This window comes from Solea senegalensis, unplaced genomic scaffold (assembly GCF_019176455.1).
Source record: "Solea senegalensis isolate Sse05_10M unplaced genomic scaffold, IFAPA_SoseM_1 scf7180000014218, whole genome shotgun sequence".
In the NCBI taxonomy this organism is placed as follows: Eukaryota; Metazoa; Chordata; class Actinopteri; order Pleuronectiformes; family Soleidae; genus Solea; species Solea senegalensis.
The window spans coordinates 109581-137442 of NW_025320996.1; the positions used below are offsets into that span (position 1 = coordinate 109581).

Here is a 27862-nt window from a genome sequence, read left to right on the forward strand (position 1 = left end):
GGGACTTTTTTAATATTACGACTTTCTTCTCGTAATATTTTGACTTTTTTTCTCGAAAGATTAACTATAAAGTTTCTGTACCATATGACACACCTGCAATAAATAGTGACATTTTGTAAACTTATAATAAGGTAAATGTTTCCAACTTGTAAAAACACATGTAACGAGTCATTTTTTACAGTGTGCTGTTAAGAACAGGGCGGAGCAGAGAGAGAGCGAGAGAGAGTTCCTTCAGAGTGTGTGTGTGTGTGTGTGTGAGAGAGAGAGTGTGTGTAAGTGTTGGGGGTGAGAGAGAGAGAGAGAGAGAGAGAGAGAGAGAGGTGTCAGCTGGTCGGAAAGTGCGGGGTGAGACCAGTGCGTGTGTTTGGACGTGTCCAAGTGTGAGTGCGCGTCTATGTGTGTGTGTGCGTGTGCGTGTATGTGCGCGAGGAAAGCACTTCGAGGTGGGGGTGGGGGGACAAGGTGAAGACAACAGAGCCGCGGACCGGACGGACGGACGGACGGAGTGAGTGAGTTGAGCATTTTTGCGTGGACTGTCCAGTCCAGTCGAAGTGCACCGGGTCCCGCTCCTGTCCCGCTCCCAGTCCCGGGACACGGTTCCTCCTCAGCAGCGTCCTGTCCTCTCATTACCGTAAGCAGCACTTTGGTGATTTGTTTTTGTGAGCTGCTGCTGCATGCATGTGCTCACATTCACTCTCAGTGTCTCTGTGTGTGGACGCGTGGACACATCTGCAAGACTAAGTGTTTATTTTTTATATATATATATATATGTATATAACAAAAAGTATTTTTATATTTCCAGAGATTTCCAGCACATGTGTCCAACTGCTGCAGGACGTTGTTCTTTTAAAGGCAACAGATACAGTGTCAAGAAGAAGACGTTATTGTTTACATTATTGTGGACATTGCTAGCTGTTATTTTTAAACAGTGCAGTCACAGTGAGACAGGGCTGGTGATGATGGACAGACAGATAGACAGACAGATAGAAGACTGATGCTCCTCTGGTGTCAAACATCTCGTCTCTCTCTTATCTATGTGCGTTTGTTACCTCTTTTCTGTCGTAAACACTGACCTTATCGGGACTACGAGTCCTCATGGAGACCTAAAACCTGGTTGTAGTGAGGCGAACACTGCATGATGCAGATTTGAAGTGTGGTTCGGTTGAGATTGGGGTTAAATCTAATTGAAGACTCAATGCTCAAATGTGTGTGCGTGTGTGTTTGTGAGGACCAACTTTAAAGGGCTTTTTTGATGGTTCTCAGTCACAGTGCTGGGCGTGTAATTGAGAAGGTTAAGGTGAGAGTAAAGGGTTTTGGAGATTGTGTGTGTGTGTGTAGAGAGTGAGAGAGAGAGAGAGAGAGAGAGAGAGAGGGTAATTTTGTTCCAAAGCCATCTTTGCAGGGACATAATGTTATTTTCTTAAGGACGGTTTAAGTGTGAGGTTAAAGGTTAGGGTTTAGGTATCAGGTTGTGATGGTTAAGGTTAAGGGAATGTATACTGTCTTGAGTGTCCAGACTAAGATAGCTGTCCAACAATGTGTGTGTGTGTGTGTTGATAGCCTGTCATAAAGCTCCATTAGTTGCTGCTCAATGTTCCGCTTCCTTCCTGATGCATAAAGAAGAACACAGGTCTGTTTAGGATCAGATATCATCAAGAGTGTATGTGTATGTGGCTGGGAATGGCTTAATGACGCAAGGCCCTGCTATACTTCCACACACATGCCGCATATAGCGGACCCTGGTATACTCGCACGTCATGGTCCTGTAGTATCCCCGCTTCACCATCGGGTGGCGGTACAAGTCTGCACGCAGGGAACAGGACGCATTCCTACCAAAGAAGAAGAGAACGACGATACGTTCAATGATCACGGTTCAAGCGGCTCACAGGTGAAAGGCCCATCGGGCGGGGGAGTCAGGGTGTCAGCCAGGTCCAGGCTCGGGTGACTATCTTTGGCGATTACTTCTTCTGTTGTCAAAATGGTTTTCTCTGCTTGGTGAGCGGGGCTTAATGCTCCACCTACTGGTCAGTTCACGCATGCGTTGTCTACATGCATGGAAGTATACCAGGGCCTTAGGATGCATTCAAACCAGACCTTCTTAATCAAACCATAGTTTGTCCGATTCATAGAAAGTCCGGTTCTTTTGGGGAGGTGTGAATGCGCAAACGGAATCTGATCCGCCTGTAAAGGTAGGTCTCGGTTCGTTTTATGTGAACCAAATGCAGGAAGAAGACTACAGTGCAGGGCATTGTGGGTACAATTTATAACTAAAACATACGCGCGTGAAGTAAGATAGGTGGTTGAGCCCATTGTTGCAGCGTATATGTGTTATATGTGTCGTATGTTTGCCTATTGGTGTGAATGGTGCCTTTGGTGTGAAAACAACCTTGGAGAAGGTTTTTTTTGTTACCTTTTCCACCGTGGTTGAGAGAAAAACAATACAGTTTTAATCACTGAAACTCTGCAGGGATGAAAAAAAAAACCAGAAGAAACCCTCTCGATGATCTGAGCCCTTTTGTGCTGGTGAAGAAGTAGGAGTGGGCAACGTGCACGCACACACACACACACACACAAAATCACACACACACACACGTGGCATTATTAAGTTGCTCCCTGCTCCATTTAATTCTCCAGATCTCCCCGTATGACCAGTAAAGCTGAATTACTCCCTTTCTCCGCAGGAGGAACCACAAATGTCAGCAAATGTCAAGCACTTGGAGATTTGGCTTTGCTTTTCAGGCTTATTAGACACACACATATGATCTGCCCCGCTCGCCCTTTTGCCCAGTGCTTTGATTGCTGTGGACACACACACACACACACACACACACACACACATATATAAGCCTATGCAAGAACATGTGAGATATAAAAGTGGTCACTGTAGGGAGAGAGAGAGAGAGAGAAAAAAAGAAAAAAGTGTGCAATTACCAGCAGCAGAGAGGCTGTCTTTCACTGCACGCACACACACACACACACACACACTTAAACACACACTCTCAGTCAGCAGAACAACCTAAAGATAGCACAACCCCAGTGGAAACAGTAATTATTGGGGTGAAAAGAGAGGGGGAGGAGGAGGAAGAGATATTGTTTGAACCATCTGATATGTGTTATATAATGACCTGTACAATGGAGACACCCGTTATTTCGTGAAAGAGACGCAGCTCAGTGTAGAATCAGTCGCAGCGGTAGCTGATATGTCGCTGCAGAAAGAATCCATGTTCACAATCCAAAGAAAATGTTTGATTTTGTGAATATGAAGAAACCAACGAGGCCCAGGGGTTGGATTCTAGCAAAATGGACTTCTAAGAAAGAAATGACATAATAACGACACGACGAGAACCCTCCCCTTTATCTTCATGTTATAGTGTTTTGGAAGGAGTCGCAGGGTGTTAGCTGCAAATACTTTTGTTACACTCTAGAGGGCAACTCGCATCAAAACGCTCTCTTTATTCAATAACGCAATACAGGGCTGCAGTTTGTGCATCACTCACACACACACACACACAGACAGACAACTCCCCCCCTCCGCTTACTCAGAGCAGATAATGCTGCACAATGCAATGAAAGTTGCCGACTCCTATTTCATGTTGTGTAAGAAAGCCTCTCCCCCCCTCCTCTCTCCTCCCCCGCTCCCTCTCTCCATCTTTTCACTTTTACCCTCTCCATCAGTCTGCAGGTGGAGAGCGGTCATGTGGTCATGTGCTGTGAGGGTTTCTCATGTCGTCTTTAAGCCCCAGGCTTTGTTTGGGGACTGACTTTTGTGTGTGTAGTGTGTGTGTGCTGCGCACAATAGCCTGTGTTTACACACGTCCATCCGTGCATGCACATTCATTTACATATGCAGACTTTTGTTTTCTCTTTAAGATAGTGTTGGATTTAGAAGGGGAGGGGGTTGTCTTCCTTCTTTAGGCAGACCAAAAAAAAACAAAGTTTTAGGGACAGTCTACACGTAAACGGGTTTCCCAGAGCGGGAAATCCCAAAAACGACGGCTTCACATTGCTGTTGTCTTGTGTTTGGAGATTGTTTGAGTGATTTACCAACTACTGCCAATGAAAAGTAACTAAAGTCAGCCTGAAAAGACACCAGATATCACCAGAACATGTCCTGTCTTTTGAGATTTGTTTTATCTTTAGATTTACTTGAATAATAAAACACATCGGTGGTTGTTCCACGCACAGAGTCGACTGCACTGCACAGCCACACCTCACTCGTGTTCTGTTATTATATCTGTAAATGTGTACAATGTCTTCTTCTCTACTTTTTGGTGTAACGTTACAGCGCCACTTACAGTCCTGGCATATGTACTACAGCACTTTGAGTGGTATAATTTCCCGAAATGATGCGTCTGAAAATGGCAAAGCAAAAGATCGTTTACGTCTCGTGCCGCTTCCATTTGGACGTGGCCTTATTGAACTGGAGCCAGGCCATTTGTGGATTAACATGTGATTAATTATTCCGACTGTGGGGTCTGATTATAGGGAGTAAATCTATGTCTCATTCCTTCACGTGCAGGGTGCTGCTGGTGAGACCTGTCAATCCCCCACAGAGGAAACACTGAAGGAACACCATGGCCTTAGCGGGATGTCCTGACTACTTCTTACGGCATCCAAACTACCAGGTAAGTGTATCTTGTGCTTGTTAGTGGTGGTAGATGCACAGAAGCCAGAATATGATGTGACACACCACGCCTTAATTTGCATGTTAACAGAAAAGCTGAAGGTTTTTTTCATTCTAGACATTCAGACTTGTCATAGCAGGAAAGTGCAGGTGTAACTTCTAACTTTCATTGAGCTCCTCAATTTGCACCTGTCTGATTAAACAAATGTTAATAATCCTTGATAATCCTGATTATCATTCGTTTTTAAAAATGCAACGAAAAATGAAAAATGCTTTTATGCAGTAAAGTTTACAGAACGTTTGATGACACTACACTGTATTACAGCGAAGTCATCAAATGGTTTTTAATATCTTTTTTTTCGGGTGTTGCACTTTATAGACGGTCCCTTCACTCACAGATGACTGCACGTAGAGATCAATGTAGTTTCTCCAACTCGAAAAGACGGCTCTTTTTAATAAAAACCAGGTTGTAGCTTGTTGTCTACATTGCTTTGATTCAAAATATGTCTCGCACGTGTTTCAACAATGTTTCGTTTAAATGTGATTGATCGTGTCGTCCCATTAATGGGGAATATTACTCGTTGGCGTTGCCTATGAGAGAGATCGATATGGAGCGGCATTTTACAATATTTGCGTATGTTGTCTGTGACTTTTGACAACTCGCCTGGCAGCTCACTCTGTTTTTCTGGCTACAGGGATAAGCCAGCGAGCTCTGGTAGCATGTTTTACAGTTGTTTCACTGATCCTTCGTCATTTTCTTGACTATTAACCCTATACACAATTTCAGGTGGTATTGCTCGATTTCGTCAATGAACGCAAAATACGGACTAAAGGCTTCATCCGTCTCTGTCTTTTGTGTAGATTATTCACTCTGTTTTTGGGCTGTCAGTCAATAATTCTGACCAAGTAATGCTTGGTTTTGATTTTTTTCGAGTTGAACTTATGAACTTTGTATCTGTATTATCATGACTTCTAATTCTAAAATGTTGAATTTGTTCAGCTTCAAGTTGGGGATTATCTTTCTCTTTGGAAACGGTTTTTGCTTTGGTTGGGAAAGACTGTAGTTTGAGGAAAGTGCACTTATCCAAACCTTCCTCTGGCTTTGTGAGTCTACTCCACTTCAAAGTTGAATGACTCCCAGTCTAGTGAGGTGAAATATGGCATCTGTGCAACACAACAGAGCCACATCCACTGTCCAACTCCTGCAGAATGAGCCCTTTGTTTCTCCACTTGGATTTTTCTCCGCTCTCCCAGCCCTGCACTAACCTAAAGAATTTGGCCAAAGAGCATAGTAGAAGTCTATAAATAGAGCACTAAAACAAACAACAATAACAAGCTGTGGGCTTTGTTGTGTGCGACACAGGCCTGAAAAGCATGGGACTGAATGTGTGACGTCTTGGAAGGGACTGATGGGACGACGGAGGTGACGTAGCCTCAGCTGCCTTATCCCTCTTAGTGGAAGTAGAAAAATGCAGCTCCCTGCGAACCCAAACCGTGGGACCGCTGAGCCCCCGTTGAACTGACATTAAGTTGGACCGGCTCATGTTAGCCTCCAGGATTCAAGTTTTTTTTTTGTGCAGTGAATAGTGAATAGAAAACAACATTCCTCCACCCTGAATTGAAAGGAAAAAAAACAGTTTGATGGTTAGAGGGGAAGAAGCGGGTTACAACATTGCTGCTGTGTTTGTGTTTGTTATGTAAGGGTTGCCACTTGACATGACACAGCATGGTCCACACACACACACACACACACACACACACACACATCCTAAGTGTCTCTGTGAGCAGAGACAGTGGGTTTAGTGTATAGATAAGGAGCAGTTGAGTCCTCCTTTTTTTTGGAAATCTGGGCAGAATTCCAGGCTTGTCTCCAAAGTGTGTGCGTACGTGCGTGCGTACGTGCATCCCAATCTTAGTGAGAACTATGGTTCTGTGCAGATACCTCAGAGGAAGGAGCCTTTTCCCCTCCTTCTCCTCCTCCTCCTTTATGTACTGCATGAGGGTATGTTTGTAAATGTCTGTCACACAGTCTGGATTCCATGACTTCACATTTACTTACATTCATTTCCTGGAGATTTACTCTAACCTTAACCCTCTTATGACTAGAGTTGTCACGATACCAAAATACCGTATCGTGCAACTCTACGTATGATTGTCATAATAATCCTGGATTTATTTTGATGATATTTTGAGTGCTTCTGCCCCCTTTTTCTGAGATAACTTTAACTTTCGATCTCTGGCATTATTATTATTCAACCGTTGAGGAATGATGGTACTTACGCGCTGGTGAATCCAGACCCGTGGAAGTCCCGAGGGGTTACCGTAGTGACAAGTATATGGGCGCACAGCTCTATTTCTCTGCTTTCCAGTATCCATCTTCCATCTGGTATCCTTTTTCTGGTGTGCCAATCTCAACTGCGGGCAACACCCTGGACAAATCGCCAGTCCATAGTTTTTGAATTTTCTAGATATCACAAACGGTCAGTGACGACAGGAATGGTCATAAAAGGGTTAACCATAACTATTAGTGGCCTACCTCTAACGCTCCTCCTAACCATTTTAAGTATTACATACTTAAAATGTAATAATTCACGTTATGGGGACTCGCTTATTTGTCCCCATAAGGAAGACAAGTGGGAATTGGGCTCTCGTAAAACCGTAAGGTCGCTGGTTCAAATGCCGGGCAAGGGGGGGGCCCTGAGCGATTCATCATTGCTCCCTGGGCGCAGATAAGTGCAACCCGCTGTTATGTCGAGTGTGTGTTCACTACTGCTGTGTAAAACAGGATGGGTTAAATGCAAAGGTAACTAATAACAAATACCTAATTCATGAGTAATACCTGCAACAGGCACACACTGCAAAGCACGTACAAGCTGCAGAGTCCATCAACTCAAAAGCTCAGCTGAGAAATGACTTAAACCGTACGGAATAATCCTGTATTTGTTATGCCAGTAAATCCTGAAAACTTATGTTTTCTGTCTGAGAACATAAACTCGCCTGTTCTTTCTGTTCCTACGAGTCCTAAGGTCAGCTGAGCGTCTTCCACGGCGATGGGCCCTTGCTTGTGCTTTCGAGGAAGCGTAGCCTTTGAGGCGTTAAAAAGAAAGTATGTCACAATGCTGTAGGCTATTCAGTGAAACGGGGTGGAAAGTTTCGCAAGAGTAACATGAACATGTGAGGATGATTGAAACGCTACATTGGAGATTTCTCCAAAAACATTTAACTCATGACTCCAAAAACTGTAATATTATTGGATGAAAACAAATGTAATTTGAAGGTTTTGAAGAAGTAGGACACACAAATTGAAACGTCTTGTTTTAGAGCTGATTCATTCTGGGAATCCATACATTTTACATTTTCAAAGACCCTATTAGTTGCTATAAAGTGAATATTGCTAGTTAGTTCACCAAGATAAGCAATAGGTGGCACCAAAGTCTACCAAGGATATGAAGGAGCACCGTTAGCTGTTGATATATAGTATGCTTGCATTTTGTTGATGCTTTACAATTGATTATTGTGGTAATGTCTGCTTCTTTTACAAGTGGAAGTGGAACATCTTGTGGTTTTCTCATCAGTCCACACATTCCTCCTCGTAGCCACTCTATCCTTAGTTTACGCTATTTTTTCCAGTATAGCCAAGTGGAAACCGTACCATGAGGGAAGGGTACCGGGTCGGTTATTCCTATTGGAAACGCCAAAAAATACGCACTGTACCATACCGTGCTCTGGAGCAGAGCACCGACAAGGTTTCCGACGCCTGGTTTTTACAAATTAAACCTTCCAGGGTTTTGTTTCTGTGACCAAGTTTATGAAAACAATCAATTTACCAAATGACAGTGTACACATTATTATTAAAATGACTGGAGCTACCCTCCCTAACTACAAGCAGAAAGCCTCTCCTTGAGGACTGTGGCACCCCTATAACCCCTGGACTAGCATATCAAGAATGCTGTTTATGACAATTGGCAGCTCAGCAGATTGTGCAAAACAGTCCACATCTGGAAAATACGTTTACTGAGAAACCGAGGCCTTTTTCAGGAAAGGGAGTCATGACTTCACAAAATTTGGATTTCTTGTCATTAACCTCCTCATCGAAGTAAGAGTACACGTAGCACAATCTCTTCAGCGCACAGAAGAGTCAGAGAAAGTGCATTGTGGGGAGTTTTTTTTTTTTATGAGGAGTGTTAAAGCCGTTAAAGCCGACTCTTTTACTGCACTAGTTCTACAGAGGGGAGGCGGTTCTCCCTCTGTTTACTTGTAGCTATATATTAACTGTGCTGCTACTGATAGTAGAACTAGGACACTGTCCCGCATTGTTCACAATTATATGTTCATGACATAACTGCTGAGTGAGTTTTTGCACACTTTATGGTTATCGCCAGTGCATTGCATTTAAGTGCGTTTGCAAAATCGTGTTCACTTTTCTCAGGCATACAGTCGTCCAACATGTCTGGCGTCTAAACGGCCGCCTCACATGTATGTGTCATGTTAAACAGTAGGCAGCCCGATGCTTAGTGCTGAAGGTGGCTATCAGAGGTTAGCAGAGCAGTGTCTGGGTTGTGATGGCTAACTAAGTAGCGAGGGTTGCTTCTTAAGCTGGGGACACGCTGCAAAACTTTCACAGTCGTACACACTAACCGAGTGGTTTTAGCACATTTTATTATGACAACTGAAGCCAACTGAATGCATCAAACTCTCATGGGAGTATAAAGACATCGCCATCGTTGTTTTGATATTCCTGCTACTTCCTGATGTTTTCTGACACTACTTCCTGACGTCTTCTGACACTACTTCCTGACGTCTTCTGACGCTACTTCCTGACGTCTTCTGATGCTACTTCCTGACGTCTTCTGACGCTACTTCCTGTCATCTTCTGATGCTTCTTCCTGACGTCTTCTGGCGCTACTTCCTGACATCTTCTGATGCTACTTCCTGGCCTTCTGACACTACTTCCTGAAGTCTTCTGACACTACTTCCTGACGTCTTCTGACGCTACTTCCTGTCATCTTCTGATGCTTCTTCCTGACGTCTTCTGACACTACTTCCTGTCATCTTCTGATGCTTCTTCCTGATGTCTTCTGATGCTACTTCCTAAAGTCTTCTGACACTTCTGACCGTTTTGATATATTTGCAAAACATGTTCTGTTTGGCTGACACTGTTGCTGCTTGGAAAGTTGAAATTTCTCAACTTCTGACGCTTGGAATTGTGAGCAAATTGAAGCAACGGACGGCGACCCTCGACGCCCGTCAGTTTTATTTCACACCTTCACCACTTATGTAGGAGTCGGCTATAAGAGAATAGTTGGACACTTTGGCATTTGGATCCGCACCACTTTAACATCTGTTATATTCTGTTCCTGCCAGCAGCCGGGTTCGCTTAGCATTGGCATAAGGACTTTTTGGGAGAGGGGGCACTCAGTCCTAGTCTGTGAAACTGTAACAAAATCCACATAGCAGCATGTCTTAAGCCTGATAATAAACACTTGATTGTGTTTGTTTAATCTGTTTAAAAGTGAAATGATTTAAAGTTTTAATGAAACTGGACTACACCTTGGCTCGGAGTGAATGATTGGCTCACTGCTTTCGCGCACACACACACACACACACACACACAGCCTTTACGTGTCTGTCACACGATGAGTATGGTATATGATGTATATGAGACCGGAGAGTTTAGAAGATTAGTTTTTGTATCTCAGCTAGTTGGCTCCCGCTGAAGCTTGCAGACTTTTGCTGTCAGCCCACAGCCCTGCAGGCAAGTTGCCTTCCTTAGAAAGCTTTTGGCTGCTTCTCAGAGCTCTAAATCTTACTCTGAGCATTTATGGATGTTTTCAAAATGAGCCTGTGTGTGTGTGTGCATGTGTGCGCGCGTACATGCACAACAGGACCTCTGACCACGAGCAGTTCCTGGAAGCAATGCTTCCGCGTTCCTCTTTTTCCTGGAAAAGGGAACATTGAAAATGTTTGGCTTCTTTCCCTCCCTTTCTCCTCTGCTGCAGCTCTCTTGCCTCTAGGCTGCTTTAAATTAGACAATGTGTGAGGAACTTGGCAGCGTGTGTGTGTCTCTAGACATGTGAGATTCAAAAAGTGTGCCATAGCTTGTAGGTTTTATCTCTCTCAAATTGATTTATACACAAACACATATATGGATATACAATATAAGGACATGGGTGGGTGGGTGGGGTTGTATAGCTGAGTAGTAAAGAAAGGGGGAAGGGTCAGTGCCACAGGGTCAAAAGGTCACTGCTCTCTGAACCTGATGTTCCTGGAGAGTGAACACACATATTCACCCTCTGTCTGACCTTCTGAACCCTGTGAAAACGATATGGCGTCTAATCCCATTGCATGGTTTTTTGTTGTTGTTTTTGACAGGAAAGCATGGATCGCACTTCCTCTCGCCGGCCTGACGAGCTGATTGTTCCAGGCTTTCAGCATTCAGCCAATCAAAATCTGCCACATCACCATGGTAACTCCTCACTTCTCCTACATACGAAAATAAGATTTGATTAGACTTTACGTATAACACATGATGAGATATAAATGCTTCATTAACCCTCGGTGCTCACACGGCACAGATCAGTGCCACAGGTGCGCCCTTGGTAAATTGCCGTGGGAATAATACACAACTCCTTATATGGACATCTGGGGTGTGTGGGTGTGTGTTCATAGGTCACATCTTCAGACTCACTGTACTCACTAACCCTAACTATAGGTTGTGCTGTAAAAAGGATATAAAACGCTCTGTAAATATGTTTTAACATAGTCATGGAAGAAAGCAGCCTAAATGTTCCGTGTTCTCCTGGTAAATGGTTTAGCACACACACGTCATTTAACGGCTAACTTGTTAAAAAAAGAGGTAAAATATTATATTGGGCTTTTAAATGTATTGGTAGAAGCTCAAGGTTTCGATATTGGTAACAAATCAAAGTAGTTACGAGCTGTCCCCATGAAGAAATGCAGAAATAACATTGATCCTTAATCTATTTATCTACTCATTGTGTACATATAATTCTATCTGTATACAAAATGAGTTTGCTGGCCCACTGGATCTCTCTCTCTGTATCTATCACTGTCTTCTCCCTTCACTACAGCCTCTGTTCTCCAGATGGAGAGGATATAGACAAGTGCTAAAGTGTTTTACCCCCTTCTTTTAGCACTGCTCAGCACTTTTCTCCACCAACCCCCCTCTCCTCCCATTACACGTACACATGCATTAGTCTCCAATAGATTCCCAGAAAGCCCTTCAGCCATCGTGGAAAATCTTGGGAATCCTTTTTGGAGAATTGCCAACCTCGTGGAGAGGTTGTAATTCACCCTCAACCGTTTTTCTCTCTAGGTTTAGTTGTTTAGTGCCTGCTCTGGTTATGTGTTGGTCATGTTTATGTGACAGTTTTGTAAATAGGACTTGACGTGAACGGGGTGAGTGGATGTAGGTTTTAGGCCTGTAGATCACTCAGTGTTGGGGAGAGGGGAGTTTATAGTAAGTAGGCCATAGGCCTGCGGGGCAGGTGTGGAGATATGCGGGTCCAGACTTGCTGCAACAAACCAAGGTTGATTAGAGAAGAAGGTGTGTCACTGAATTACTAGTTTTTTTCTGTGTCGTCTTGTTTCCAACAAACCCGAGATCATGAAGCATCAATATCAGCTGCTTTTGATATAAAAATTGGTTCCAATAAAACAAATACGGAAACGAAGAAAGGAAGGTAAGGAAGAGCTAAGAATCATATCAAGAGGAACAAAAGGAAACACTTTTTTCTCCTCACACCAGAATGCAACGCTATGATTTTATTTCTGTCAAGTGAAAAAAAACTCTCCGCACTGATATGACTTTCTTTACCTATCCTCGTAAAAACGCTCCGATTGCAACTATTTCAAATGGTAATGGAAAAAGCAATAACTGTGGCAGAACCCGACCAGTCCGGCCAAGGAGAAAGTAAAAAAAAAAAAGAAATTGCATTCCCTAATCATACATAACTCATAGACTCCACTAAAATTCAACAACAATTTGATGACACTAACAGCTTCTAAGGTTTTTTTTAACATCTAGACACACGGCTTCACAAAACGTTAGTGTATACTGTGAGAGTTCTCCAAATATTTAGCTAAGCTATGTGCTTAACATAAATCATCATAAAACTTTAGGTAAACACACGAGAGGAAGATTATACAGCAGGAGGTGTGTGGTTTTAAAAATGGGCCATCATATAGTTATATAAGCACAAGTCTGTTAAAGGTTTTTTTAGTGCAGCCACCAATCATTAACAACCGGCAGTTTTCAAAAAAAGAAATGTTGGCTAACAAAGCAGGAGGCGAAGTCAGAGAAATAGTTCATTAACCGCACGCCAGGTTCAGGTAAACTAACCTTCACTTTGCTCGTCCTGTTTTTTGGTGATATGTTGATGTTCTGTTCCCTGAAGGTTCCACCCCTAGGTTCTCCTGTGTTTGGTATAGATATTAATTTCATATTCAGATAATAAATACATCTATCTGTCGCTCATATGTACAATTGTCTGTAAAAAGTAAGATATAACCTAATACATTTTAACCAAAAAAAAAAATTTAACAGCTGCAAACATTTCATAATGGTATCTAAAAAAAATGAATGAAGCTGGTTGAAATGGATGGAGTCAAAAGCAATGCTCCGCTAGTAACGTGAGATGGCTCCAAACAGATTGGAGTAAAGATACGATACCAGGTAACTTCTGATGCTCAAGTTTCCCCTCATTTATTTGAACAGCGCCATCGTGAGGAGACGTGAAGTAGCGACGCTCGGCGAGTGAAACTGGCAAGGACTGTTTACTTTAGAGCGCCTTTATTTATAATTTAAAATATCGATATTTACCCTGGCGTATCGATTATCCTATTCCACAAAGAAGGACGACGTTATTGATATTTTGATCGATCCGTATATTTAATTACCTTTAGAATACCCAAGGACACTTAAAGATAATAATGTAAAACACAAAGGTGTTCCCAAGAAAGGTTTTAGAAGTGAACTTGAGGAATTAACTTTTTTTGGGGGTGGGAGGGTCTATATCTCCTGCACCACAAAAACTGATCAAGTAGCGTGGGTGTCGGCTCTTCCTCATCTGTCGCCTCATGCGAGCCAGCAAATGTCCTTTGCCAGACTAAATCTTTTGCTCGCTGCTTCACTTCAATAAAAAGGTCATTTACAGAAGTTCAGTTAAAACTATGGTCTTGTGCTGGTTTAACCCTCTTATGAACATCATGATAATCAACCCTTTAGGAATGACGGTACAGAGAAGCTGAATCTCGTCTGTGATTAGACGGCCGTTCCGCGGAAGTTAATGACAAGTACATGTGCGCAAAGCTCGGACCTGTCCTTCATACACCTCAAAGTGTTTGTCATATTTGACTCAATTTAAAGTGTGTTACATCAAAAAGGTGCACAATATTAGCAACGGCATCTCAAAGTGCCTTTAAGAGAATACAGAAGAATCAACACTGCTATCAAACCGGTCCGACTACTGTAGGAATTGATGTGGGAGTCTTTGAGGGACAGTGAAAAGTGATTCTCTAGGTATTTATTCAGTTATTTCTGGTAGAACCACTGGCTGGGCCATTATGAAGTTGGCTATGGGTCGCATGTGGCCCACAGGCCGCCATTTGAGTAGACTGGGTTGAAGAGTTATGGTAATGAGAAGTACCTTATGAGAGTCAAATTGTGTACGTACACACGTGCGTACGAGTTGTCTTTAGAAATCACCAGTACTCACTCTCACAAAAACAAAAACATGGGCTTCCCACAATGAAAACACTGCAAAACAATTAAAACTACACAGCATACTTTGAGTACCATGCAAAAAGCGAGGGTTGTTTTATGCTAAATGGAATGAAGTCTATATTTTTGCACTGCCTTTGACGACCTGAACGTCCAGCTCTCTTGTCTGACCTCTAGACGGCTGTCAGAGATGGATGATTGCAGGTTGTTGTGGCCAGGGACAGAGAGCACTCATTCAGTGTATTCTGGGAGCTCGCAGGAAGGAGTTGGCCGCAGATGTATGCTAGGTTTTGTTGTCAAGATTTAAGCCCCATACTGTTGCTGCCTTCAAAAGTCCCAGCTGGAGATGAAGAAGAGACCTTTTTTATAGTATACGTCTCATACTCTGGTTTCCCTGACGGGGGCCAGCAACGCAGTGTCGGCTAAGCATAGAACCGCAGGAGGGAGAGGACGAACTATGGTGGACTTATCTGTCCAAATCACTAAGTGGTGGAAACGTTCTGAGAGAGGAAACCTTCAAACTTCCAGGTGTTAAGGCGAAGAAGGATCTTACTTTTGTGCACACAACATGACGTGTTTTTAAAATATTGCATTAACTTTGCACTCACCAGCAATAATAGAATCACCTACATCTTATGGAGCTTTTCCACCATTCAGTTCTAGCTTGACTCGGCTCTACTCGCTAGGTCGTCTTAGCATGGCTGGGAAACAGAGGTTTCATCGGTAACACAAACACACAAAGCAGTTGTTTTCAGTGTACTGAAACGTTAGAATCAATTAGTAAAAAGATTAGTTCACAGACTGCATGCTAAATACACCAGACTGTTAAATATCATCTGTTAAATATTGAGAATTTAGACATTTCCTTTGCTAAGGACTAAAAAATAAGTACGAGGTACCAGGTACTACCACAAAGCCCACAACAAGTACAGTCGAGCAGAAAAAGCACCATTACATTTAGCCCAGTTAGCTTAACCTAGCATAAAGACTATGAAAGGGGGGGAAAGATGGAGAAGAGATGAGCTTGAATTATGGCTGTAAAAATCCAGTGTGTTTATTAGCAGATTAAAAATTCAACCCTTAAATATGTTAACATAAGTGCAGTCGCCTTAAAATAAGCCTTGTATTTGTACTTTAGCCAAGGGCAGCCATCTTGGACTGCCATGTTTCTACAGCAGCCTGAATGGAGCTGTGTTTCCCAAACTTAAAACTAAAATAAGGGGACCCACTATTTAAAGATGGCAAACTATTGTGACAAAAAGCGACAGCTAATTTGAATTGTTAAATGAATAATTTGCAAGAGATGTTTGGTAAAATAATTTACAACTTTTTATGCATGTTATTTAAAACATATATAAACATAAATCCTAACTAAATGGTTGGGGAAATTCAGCAAATTTGTTTGGGGGACCCCCAAAATAAATCTCCTGTGACATCTGTGGGTTAGGGTTAGGGAATCACTGAGCTCAAGCATATGTTTTGCATTGTGAAGGAGGGACACTCACGATGCAAACAAAAAAGAATGACAGCCACACAAATGGGAAAATGGGTGAGCAGAGTTTGGTGTTGTAATCTAATTTGTTATAATCTGCAATGTCACCATTAGATGTCAGAAGAGCCTGTGTGGTTGTCAGTAGTGGCAATGCTGATGTCAGCTCATGCTCGCGCTCTTACACTGACAGAACACATTGAGGCTGTAAGGAAATGTCATTAGTTTAAACCAAAAATACTGGAAAAGAGAAGGCTAACAATGGTATTACAAATCATCCCGTGGGGAACAGGAATGCCTGTTACCAAATTTTTATGGCGATCCATCTGTTTGTTGTTGAGACATTTACTCAAAAGCCACAAATATGAACTTGTTGGCACTGGAGGAAAAGTCTGGGGATCACCAAAGCCATTAGGGTTTGTCTTCTGGTCAAAAGCGGTGGACTGCAGGCCAACCTCTCAGTCCCCGGAGCCATGCAGCTAACACAGCTATAAAGCATTCCCTCTTTTTATTGTTCCGCACAGATATTTTTATAATTTGTGGAACAACTGAAAGTATATACTTTACGCCCCAAAATTTCTAAGAAAAGACAATTTTTCTTCTTTCGTGAATGTCACATTACATGATTTATGAATATTGGAAGTTTCAGAAGAGACATTTATTTAGTCTGGAGCCTCACTTTGTCATAAGCCAAAGGTGTAAATACAGATGTGAGTGAATTTCACTTAAGAGTTCCTGCTATTGTGCATGTCGACTCGCACTTCCACCCAGCGATGGAGCCATTGTTAATGTAATGAATTATGCGATAGTGTGTGTTTCCTGTTTCCTCAACAAATCAAAACGTTTGTCGTGAAATAGCTCGACCGTATGTCGCAGCTTTATATAACAACAACACTGCAGACCGACCGTCCTTGTGTGCTCTCTTGTTCCTTTACAGCTGTTTACCTCAACTTATGTTGCACCCATGAACCCCAGCATCACATGACATTCTCTGTGTGTGTGTGTGTGTGTGTGTGTGTGTGTGTGTGTGAGTGAGTGTCATGTATACCTCTGTGTGATCTGAGATCAGACAGGCCCACTGCTGTTTTTGGTTCAGTGGTGTCTCAGAGTGCATGTTTACTGTGTGTGTAGTGCAATGCAGTGCTTTTATTTTCATTCCATATAATTACATACACATGCCCATCAGCACGGTGCAAAAGTGTACATGGTGTTCTAGGCTCCTTTGGGTGCATGTGTGTGTGTGTCTGTACTGTGGAAGTAAATCTGTGCCATCAAATTTCAAGCACCACATTTGTTTTACCTTTGCTTTTTTTTCCAGTGTTAAAACAAATTCAGTGTAAAAGCATTCAATGACGCAAAAAATTAAACGTCTCAAAAAATCAGTATAAAAATTTGGTGTCCCAAAAAAATCTGTGTAAAAAAATTTGGTGTTTCTAAAAATAATTCAGTGTAATGAAAATTCAACTTCACTGTAAAAAAAATGTCTCATAAAAATTGATATCGCAAACAAATCAGTGTAAAACAATTCAGCATCACTAAGAAAAAGTCAGTGTAAAAAACTTTTTTGATAAATTTCTTGAGACATTGAATTTTTTGACACTAAATTTATTTTAACATTGAAAAAAATGATGGCTTTAAAAATTCAAAGTGTGTATTTATGTGTGCGTGTGTGTTTGTCTGTGTGTTGGTGCCCTACTTTTCCCCGATGCTTTGGTCACTGTGTGCCATAAAAAGGCTGGTGAACGTTTCCAGAGCGCTGAAACTCCGTCCTACAGGAATGTCAAGAATTCTGTGTGTGGTGTTTGGGTGGGAGGCAGAGGACCAAAGGGCTTTGGACATGCGCGAGCGTGCACGCACACACGCACAGACACACACACACACACACACACACACAAAAGACATACTGCATTTGTGAGGACACCTGCTGCCATATCATGCACCTGCTTTGCCCTTCACAAAATGCTAGATTTATTTCTTTAAGTTTCTTTACACTTGTGCGCAAGCTTATCTTTGATTACTTTTATTCCTAAAACTAAACCTAATCTAGACCCTAAACCAGCTCTTAGTTTAGTTTATAACAAGACAGGTTAAAGAAGATGATTTACAAGTGCCTTATTTACTGCTGTCCTGCAAGAGAGACCCTTTTACCCTGGTCTGGTCTGGTCTGGTTGGTCATTTGGTCTGTGGGTGAGTGTTGGTTTCAACCTCCAGTGCTTAATATGCATCTCAGCCCCCTGAATGACAGGATGTGCATAATCTGACCAATGGCACAGGCAGTGAGTTAGTGTATGACACCTCAGTGGAAGAAAAACCAAGCCAGAACAAAAATCCCAACACAAGGAAAAGGTTCATTATGAAATCATAGTTCCCATGTTAAGTTTGAAGCAATTTGACTTTTGAAATCTTGAGAAAATTAAAGGAAAATCCAATAATAATAATGATAATAATAATGATAATACATTAGGTTATATTCATCACATTATTCAGTTCAACATTTAAATGTACTTACACAAAATGGTGTGCAATATCAATATCGTATTAAGACTTTTTTTCACTCAAGCGGCCCCCTCCTCCTCCTGACCAGACTAGAAGTTCACTGGCCCCCAGGTCATTTTGAGTTTGAGGCCCCGGCTTTAAACAAAGAAGTATAAACATTACATTGCCTGGAATAAACAAATATCTATAATCAAAAAGGTCATTTTTCATCCTTTCAATAAGCCAAATACAACAGAAGCAAACCACGAATAACAATCTTTCAGGTGCCCCTTTTATTTGTTTGCTTTGTGTTTACTGTAACCTCGGAAGGCGACACCTAGTGGATGTTTGCTGTCGTTTCACTGACACTGTCCTCTACGCCACCTGTGCTCTCAGATGATGATGTGGACCTGGAGCAACTGGTGAACGACATGAACTCCTCCATGGAGAGTGTGTACTCCACACAGGCAGACACGGCACTGCTCCTGAACAATGGCCACATGCACACTCCACACTACCACCAACAACAACACCACCACCATGCGCATGCCGCCTATCCAGGACATGGCCAGCAGGCCCACCGTCGTCACACCCCGCCCCTGCACCCGTCCTCCCCCTCCAGGGAGAAGCTGCGACACTCTCAGCCCATGCACATCCAGGCTGTCAGGTATGTGACACACACAACCTGCTCTTTGTGATGATTTCAGTGATTTATTTTGAAGATACATGCGGTAACAGTCCTGACACAAGGTTGAAGATGACTGTGTAAATAAATGTATTTAACTATGGTTTCATGATTACATTAGACAACTGATTCAATGGTTAATAGTACACATTATTTACTAAGATAAACTGGCAGATACAGCTGTTGTATTTCTGCTCCTGGTCTCTGTCTTCTATCTCTACCTCACCTCCCTCTTGTCCTTTCTTCCCCCCCTTTCTCTCCTCTGTCCCCCATGTTTCCTTTCACCCCAACCTGTCTAGGCAGATGTCCACACATCTTTGAGTCTGGTTCCATCAGAGATTGGTTCCTGTTAAAAAGGGACTTTTTTTTACTCTCCACTGATGCCACTAGTGTTTGCCTATTGTGTGAATTATTGTGTGAATATTGTTTCTCTCCTCTGCTCTCTATAACATTTTAAAGGTTTCTACCTTACCATGTACAGAGCCTTAAGATAATGTATGTTATGATTTGGCGCTATACAAAGAAAATTGAATTGAACATTATTCACTTAATATTGTGAATATTACATCCACTAACAATTCAAAATCAGCTTGGGGAGGCGCAGTGCGTATCTTTTTTTCACCTGTTGGTTGTCATGTCATTTTTCTGTTGTTTACCTTCTTTCTGTGTATGGCTGTATCTAGTTTAGTTAGAACAGCACAGTCTAATTGGTTTAAATGTACTGTATGTCTATGGATGCATAAAGTGTTGGTGACTAAGACCCCTCTGATCTATAGTGGCACCAGAACAAAGCCTTTATAACCCTTTTATTCCACCACATTTGATTTGATACTTACTGACAATTAGTATCAGAATCATTGGACCACAGAGTTTTAGTTTTAAATCCACTTAGACATTTTAAATATTTAGAGTAAGACACTTTAAACAAAAAAAAAAGAAAACAAATGACTGTAGCTTTGATCTTCGTTGTTTGGGCACACTTTTCAACAACACTTGACACCAACACTCTGCTCAGCTTCAGTTTCTTTGCTAATAAGAAATGATTTCCCTATATGTAAGGAAATAAGATTGCAATAAAGTTGCACAATGCAGAAATGTATTTTCAGTCAGAATAAGCAGTTACAAACAACAATGACTAACTTCAGTTTAATTGTGTAGAGCCTGTGTAAATGAACTGCAGTTCATTGTAAGAATTACAAAATAAAACCAATAATTAGTTTCTCCCCCCCCAAATGATTCCCATAAGTCTTTCAATGGTGAGCTAGTAGAGTGACATGAGTGAGTTTGTCTCCCTCTGCAGGTGCCTGCAGGAAGAGCAGCAGCAGCTGCGTCCAGCCTCACTGCCAGCCATCCCCAACCCTTTCCCGGAGCTCTGCAGCCCAGCAGGCTCTCCTGTCCTCAGCCCCATACAGACCACTGACAACCATGTGAGTACATTGTTACACACACTAGTTTCTGACTGAACCAATTAAGTGAAGTTCTAACCTATTTTACTGTTCGTTAAAGCTCCAGTGCGTAACTTCCAGCAACAAGAAGTCCATCCAAGAAGAACGATTCTTGGATGGACAACAGGCATTTATCCATCCAATCAAACTGCTGAACAAGTGGGTTGTTTTGAGCAGTACAATTCACTTGTATACAGTTGTAGCTCGGCTCGTCATGCGTTAATCAGCAACATTTTGCAAAAGAAATGTCTTAAAATTCCAACATTTGGCAGAGGAGTCTGGTGTATTTAGCGACAGCACTGCTGAAAGCCGCATCACGACCCGTTGTAGTCGTATTTAGGTTCAGTGATTGTCAAATGAACTGATTCTAATGATTCAGTTACACCGAAAACAACTGCTTTGCTTGTCACTAGTTTGTGTTTGTTTGTTTCAAAACGAGTGGAAAACGGCGTGTGCCTGAAAAGGCTGCAACTAACGATTTATTGTCATAATCGATTAAGCTGTCGATTATTTTCTCGATGAATCGAGTACTCGTTTGTTCCATAAAATGTCAGAAAATGATGATCAGTGTTTCTCAAACGTCCAAAAACTCTTTTAATGATTTATTTGCTGTATGAAAAGCAAAACAAATCACTTCAGTACTGTTGCCGGGCCTAAACACACCAAAGACCTAAACACACCTAAGACCTAAACACCACCATACAGGGAGAGAGGGAGTCATTTTTTGATATTTAAATGTTACACACCGCAGCTTTAAATAAATAGATAATAATGATAATCATCACATGCTGCAGCGTATAAATAAACATTTGTCAGGATTTGAAGTTGTTAATGGTGAGTACAGCCGAGGTTGAGGTTACTTTTTGTTGTCCTTTACTTGACCACTATCACAACACACACACACACACACACACACACACACAGTGTGGGCGTGTTTAAAAAGCAGCTGACTGGACCCGTTTCCTTCCATTACACATCATCTCAGCCCGGGTTACCTGACCCTGCGTACACACATGTTTTTTGCCTTGGGTGGAGGTGAGCAGTAGCAGCGGTCTCCAGGATGCTTCAGACAGAGCGCAGACTTCCGTGTCAGAGCCGGGAATACATAATATATGGCTGGGAACGTCTGAGGGTCGGATCTCTCTTAAAACCTTTTGAATTTGTCTGGGAAGACAGGCGCCCATTTCCGGTTCACACGTTTCAGCGTCCCTGTGTGTGTGTGTGTGTGTGTCCCAGCCTTGCCCTTCCTTCCCCGTCAGAGCCTCCGGTCACAGGAATGTTCCATCCTCCTCAAAGATGTTTTTTCAGGATGCCCACCCCGAAACAATAAAAGTTATTTTAGATCCACACACACACGCATTCACACGCACCTGCATCGATACAGCACACACACACACACACACACACACACACACACACACAGCTGGCATCGTTCATCTTCACACTCACACATATACCTCGTGACAAGGCAGAGCGTTATTATTTTTGAAGTTTCGTTGACATCATCATCTCACAAGACCCGGAGTCAGAAAGCGAGTTAGCGTTCAGGCACAGAAGGACCTTTGTGAGAGCGCAGAGTGTCTTCATTTGTCCTGGTTTGTCCCCTAAACAGACAACTGAAATACTGACAGTATATGTTTTTATGTTATTATTGTCTGTTGACATTTTAATTGCAGTAGGGGTGCATAACTTGCTTTTTTTTTTTTAAACTGTTTTAAACTGAGCTGGGCTTCTGTGTTAACCCTTTAATGGCAAGCTTACAGCAGACGACAAGCTTGCATTACCGTTAATTACGCGACGGGTTGTACTATCGGAAAAATGTCAACGCTTTCTGAAAGCTGAGAAGCTGCATGTAAAAGCCAACATGTGGTTATTACGCTCATTTAATTTGCGCTGTTGCAGGAAGCCGGTGAATCAGTGTCTTTGTCACCAGAAAGGGAAAAAGTTGGAAAAATGCCTTTAAATACACAAAAACTGGTGTACATGTACAACTACAGTGGAGGTGTTTTTAAATAAAACTTTTCTTCATTTTAAATTGTTAATACATTATTTTAATATGCAGTAAATAACTGCCAGATATTGACAGTTATTCTGCAAAAATGGACAAAAGCACTTAACTCACAGGACATTTTCAGGCCCTTTCATGGTTAAAATAAGCACACAAAGAAGAAAACCAGAAAGGACATTTTGAGGCTTAGGTGTTAAAGGGTTCATGTACTGTATTTTTCATACAATGTCACCAGGTTGGAGAAAGCAGGAAATTTCTTAAGCTTGCGACATGGTACAAAAACAGGAAGCTGACAGTATTCCTGCACGCAGAGTGATAAAGCTGGAAGGAGTAACACAAAAGTCACATGGAAAAAAGGTTTTGCACTTTTTAACATCCCATCATGTTTAGCATTATCAGCAAAAAGAGAAAGAGCTTCTTGGCCGAAGACGGTGAGGAGGTGTCTGGGAGTTTAACATATAAGTGTGACACGGGAAACACGAGGAAGCCTCTCCACAGTCATTCGTTAGTGTAACATTAATGTTTAAAAGATGCTGACGTGATTGCTGGGCTGTTGTGGAATGTTCACAGTGTATGAAATTAGATTTGTGTCCATTTTTATCAAACACTTTTCACGAAGCAAGCAACACTTAAAATATCAGTTTAATCGTTGGAATTTTTTTTATTTTATTTGTTTGAAAATACACTTTTTGTTGCAATGATTGAAAATTTAGTTTGACCCGTGCTCGCTCACTTGTTCTTTGCGCCGCGGTTTTTTGTTTGCGATTCTGTCAGTGGGTGGGGCCTTAGGAATCTGCCCACTGATTGGCTACTGAGTGTTGGAGTCACTGTCCGTTTGGAACTCCGACAAAACAACTGTAAGTATCTAACGTTACAAGTATTTTGTCGGATGATGACTGGGAAAACTTGGGGGAACGAGTTCCAGACGGACAGCGAGCCTGTGACTACTTCCTGTCCATTGAGCTGTTGCTCCAAAACTCAGGAGCCAATCAGCAGGCAGCGTCCTAAGGCCCCGCCCACGGTCAGACTTGCAAACAAATAAACCATAGATGATGACAACATTAGATGATGTGTAACTGTCCCGACTCATGGTTTCCATCTAGTTATATGATCAGATTGAAATTTTGTCCAGAACATTGTTTTGCCATTGGCATCAGCTGTAATTTGTGGTTTTTTGCTAATTATTTAATTTTAGAATGCAAACACAAAAAACTACTCTCAACAGCATTAAGTTTAAGTTAAGTTCAGTAAGTGCAGCAGCTGTGTGGTGTACTGTCCTAATTAAAACATCTGTAAAACTGCTCAGGTTCAGATATTACTTTTACTAAAAATGTTACTTATTATTAAATCCCGGATGAAATGGGCAACGAAAACTATGATTCAATGGTCATTTTCACTCTTTCACTAATTTTTAGACATTTCTACTGTGTTCCAGATGAATTTACTCTGACACATACAGTATCTTGATTCTGACAATTCTGTAATAATCTCACATGTCTTAGTTGTTTTTTTTTCCGAGACCAAGATCATTTCATACAGGAGGCAGAAAACACAGGCCTCGTACGGAAGAGGTAAAGCCGACAGAAGGACCAGTGATTGTTACGAGTACATGTATGTGATTTAGCTTGGCTTATGCAACTATGCAGACGAGACTCTCATGTGCAGAGCATTGACATGGGTTTTTTTTTATCGTAGGATCTCACTCCCTCCAGCGATGGAGCTGGAATCTGAACATTCTTTATTAAGACTTTCTTCTCAAAGGGAGACACAGTGTACTTTATATTTTGAGTGTGTGTGTGTGTGTGTGTGTGTGTGTGACATGATGACTTTGTGGCCTGTGTTCATGCTTTCATAGGATGAAATTGACCTGGAGGTATCATGATCAAGCTACTAATAATAGATAGCAGGGTTCTCTGTTATCTCTGGACAAATGAGTGTGCTTTGTCATTATAGCCGTGTGTGTGTGTGTGTGTGTACACAAAAATCAGATTTCACATTTCTGCACACACGAAGTTGTCGATCCACCGATTTATTTAAATCCTATACGTGTTATTTTGTGGTGACTTTGGTGCTTTGCAATTCTTTATCCGATTTACCCTGAGGCCACGTCCAGACAGAAAAGGCACGAAATGGAAAAGGTCTTTTCAAAAAGGTTCCCCGAGTTCGCCGTTTCAGGGGGTTCTGTGTGGACGCGGATATTTTCTTCTGTCTCCGTTTCTGTCATTATATTTGTAATGTGTAAAATGTATTCTTCACGTCTACAGCGCAACTTACTTAGCGTCGTTTAAGGGGGGTTCCGTGTGGATGGAGATTTTTTGATATTTTTGAAAACGGCAAAGAAAAATATTGTTTACGTTTTGTGCCGTTTCCGTCTGGACGTGGCCTGAGTGTTCCAAGTTAGGTCTCAGCAACAGTGGCACACTTTTAAAAAAACAGAAACCCAATACAACTATTCTTAAAAACCTGAACTATTCATTTAATGTCAGCCCTGAACTCGGTCTATGTTCATGAGAATTGGAAACCTATCTTAATGCCTCTCAAATATCCACTCTACAGAGGATAAATATCTGGATTAGAACTGAAGAAGCCTCATGGATGAGAGGTGAAAATATCTTTGAACTTAGTCCACTTGCCTAGTTTCCTAGTAGGGCTGAACCATTTTGAATAAATATCTAATTGTGATTACCTTTGACAGGAATTGACAGAGGGAGTGGTCATTTTTACATCATTATTCTCACTTTCAAAGGATTACGGTGTGATATTTCTGTGAGAAAGAAAGATGTTGTCCACAGTCTGGAGAATTAGATGTGTATAGATCAAGACTATAATGAATCTAAAATGATGATTTTATTTACACATTTTATTGCGATTTCGATAGAATTTCGATCAATTGTTCAGCCCCATTTCCTAGTGTGTCCGCTACTACTGATTTACTGTGCTCTAAAGCAACAGCTGATAACACGAGATGTTACCATTAGCCTCGGCTCTCTGTGCCAATTTTAAAAATGTGAACATGTTGTCACAACAAGACAGTGTACATAGTGTACAAAATAATCAGTATACGTTAACATTGCTGCATCTATGTGCTTCTTTACGTGACTGTGGACTCATATTCTTTGATGTCTTAATTAATGCCTGGAGCTAATGTAGCCGCACATTTTTCATCCTCTGTGCCAGAAATGACTGTGTGCTTTGTTGTTGTTGTTGTTGTTGTTGTTGAAACTGTGTGTGTGTGTGATATGAATTACACAAGGATTCTCAACGTTGATAAACATGTAAAGTTGATAAGATATTTCAGCCGGTATTCAAATAAGTGTGATTTTTATTCTTGATAGCTATTTATTTACATATACTCTGTACTACAGCAGTGTGTTTAAAACTAACTTCACACTACAGCTGTGAGCATGCTTCAGTTTAAGACTCCCACCTCACAAACCTCTCCCCCCTTATCTGTGGTCAGCTGATGTTCTTCTGCACGCAATGGTCTGCTGACCACTGAAGTCAGGTCAGGTACATCTGTGTGTTTGTGTAACTGTGTGTAAAGACGGCAGTGAATATATAGCCTATACAACAGCCTATGTATGTATATATGTACATATATATATATACACATATACAGTATATATATATACATATATATGTATATATATATATCCATATATATGTATATATATACACATATATACACATATATATATGTACACATTAACCCAGGGGTGTCAAATATATGGCCTGCAGGTCAGAACTGGCCCACCAGAGGGTCCAATCGGGCCCGGGGGATCGATTTGTGAATATTTCACAGTATGATTAGAATCTAATCATACTGTGAACATCTGTAAGTCGTAATGCACACGCGTAAATGGTAAAGTTAGGCATAATATTGTTTGAAATTACACTCATTTTTCTCAAGAAAATCCAGGTTGTTTGTAATATTAATATTATTACTTTATTAAAAAAAAGATATTTTTATTAAATGTAATACAAAAGGAAAAAATATGGGGTCCTTGTTGTTTATAGGTTATTGTGCTTATTGATTTACTGGTCTGGAGCCACATGAGATCAAATGTGGCCCCTGGACTAAAATGAGTTTGACAACCCTGGGATAACCCTTTGTTTAGGCTGTCCTAAATGTCCAAAGAACAATCGCTGCACAAGCCTGTGTGTGTACCAATAACAAGCTGAAAGGGGGCGTATCGCCACCTAGAGTCACGGAGGTGGACACGCTTAATTCAAGTGCTTATATTGTGGGACGAAGTAGTGAAGTTGAGTGACGTAGTCGAGCTACAATCCTTCGTCTTCTCTCGCTATATAATAAATGTGCTGTTAAAAATACTCTTAGAGGAAAACCGCTGAACCATTTGGCTGAGTCGTACACAATTGTTAGAAAATGCTGAGAATTGACTTGTCTGTATTAAGACATCAGCATTTTCTCTCCCTTTGTTTTCTCTGGACTTAATAGAACCAGATCCATGATATTCTTGCACAAGAGCAAACCATACAGCAGGAATTAATTTGTCTCTGTGAGGACAGGATCTTTGCTCTGCGCATGACCTGATTTAATAAAAATCCATGAGTGATCTTTACACGTCAAACGGTTCCTAGAAGTGACTGGTAGATGTCCACCAGGAATGCTCCATTACTGCATGTGACTGCTTGCGTGCGGGCGAGCGAGACAGTGTCGCGTCAGTGTTGGGCCGTGGGAAGGTGGGGAGGTGAGCCACTCAGTGAGGCTTTGTGGTGGCACTCCAGAGAGGTGAAATTGAGTTTGGCCTGTCTGCAGAGCTAATCAGCTCTGTCTGGCTTGAAACCCGACCACTCGCAGAATAGAAAGACGACTGATACTGTAACAGAACAGGGTGGGAAGTCACCAGAACCAGCATTCAAATGCTGACATTAGATATGGGTGTGTTTGTCTACCGTAGCAGCCTCTGCGAGACAGCCAGCTATCATTTAAAGATTTGTAGCAGCTTGTGTTATATTAACTGCAAGTCCGGGTTAATGTAAGAATAATATGAATATGTGATTAGGAAAACTTGGTTATCCACAATGTGACTAATGTCCTTTAGTCTCACAGGTCAAACTAAAGAGAATTCAAGAGCACCACCCAGTTTTCTACCTGACCTTTTTAGTTTTATAAGCCACCATGTCTTTCTGAAGCTACATTCACATTACAACACATTAGTTCTGCTCCTATGCACCTGCCGTCCACACTTTCCAGGTGTTTCCCAGCCCTGAAAACAGTTTGAAAAGGCTTCAAGGTCCATTTCGGTTTAGTCTGGATGGTCAGAAACAGAGACCTTTGCCTTGTGCTTATTGGCCATAACTTTCAACGATCAACTGTAAACCAAATGCTCAGTTTTCACTTTCACTTTCAGTTTGACCTTGTCATCGCTC

At 41.6% G+C, this 27862-nt stretch overlaps 1 protein-coding gene across 1 annotated transcript; it reads left to right on the top strand.

Moving 5' to 3' along the window:
- Positions 1-282: 282 nt before the first annotated feature.
- Positions 283-20940, top strand: LOC122760955 (growth factor receptor-bound protein 10-like). Its single transcript, XM_044016156.1, has 6 exons — positions 283-631; positions 4520-4625; positions 10997-11090; positions 18727-18997; positions 20316-20442; positions 20522-20940. Exons 2-6 carry the CDS (start codon positions 4575-4577, stop codon positions 20681-20683), a joined length of 705 nt encoding a protein of 234 aa, XP_043872091.1. The 5' UTR covers positions 283-631; positions 4520-4574; the 3' UTR covers positions 20684-20940.
- The last annotated feature ends 6922 nt before the right edge of the window (positions 20941-27862 follow it).

Bases quoted from the DNA above. Each gene is read 5' to 3' on its own strand.
- LOC122760955 (XM_044016156.1), top strand. From the start codon at position 4,575: ATGGCCTTAGCGGGATGTCCTGACTACTTCTTACGGCATCCAAACTAC. The intron at 11,091-18,726 runs GTAACTCCTCAC...CTGTGCTCTCAG, and splicing joins AAATCTGCCACATCACCATG to ATGATGATGTGGACCTGGAG. The intron at 18,998-20,315 runs GTATGTGACACA...CTCCCTCTGCAG, and splicing joins ATGCACATCCAGGCTGTCAG to GTGCCTGCAGGAAGAGCAGC.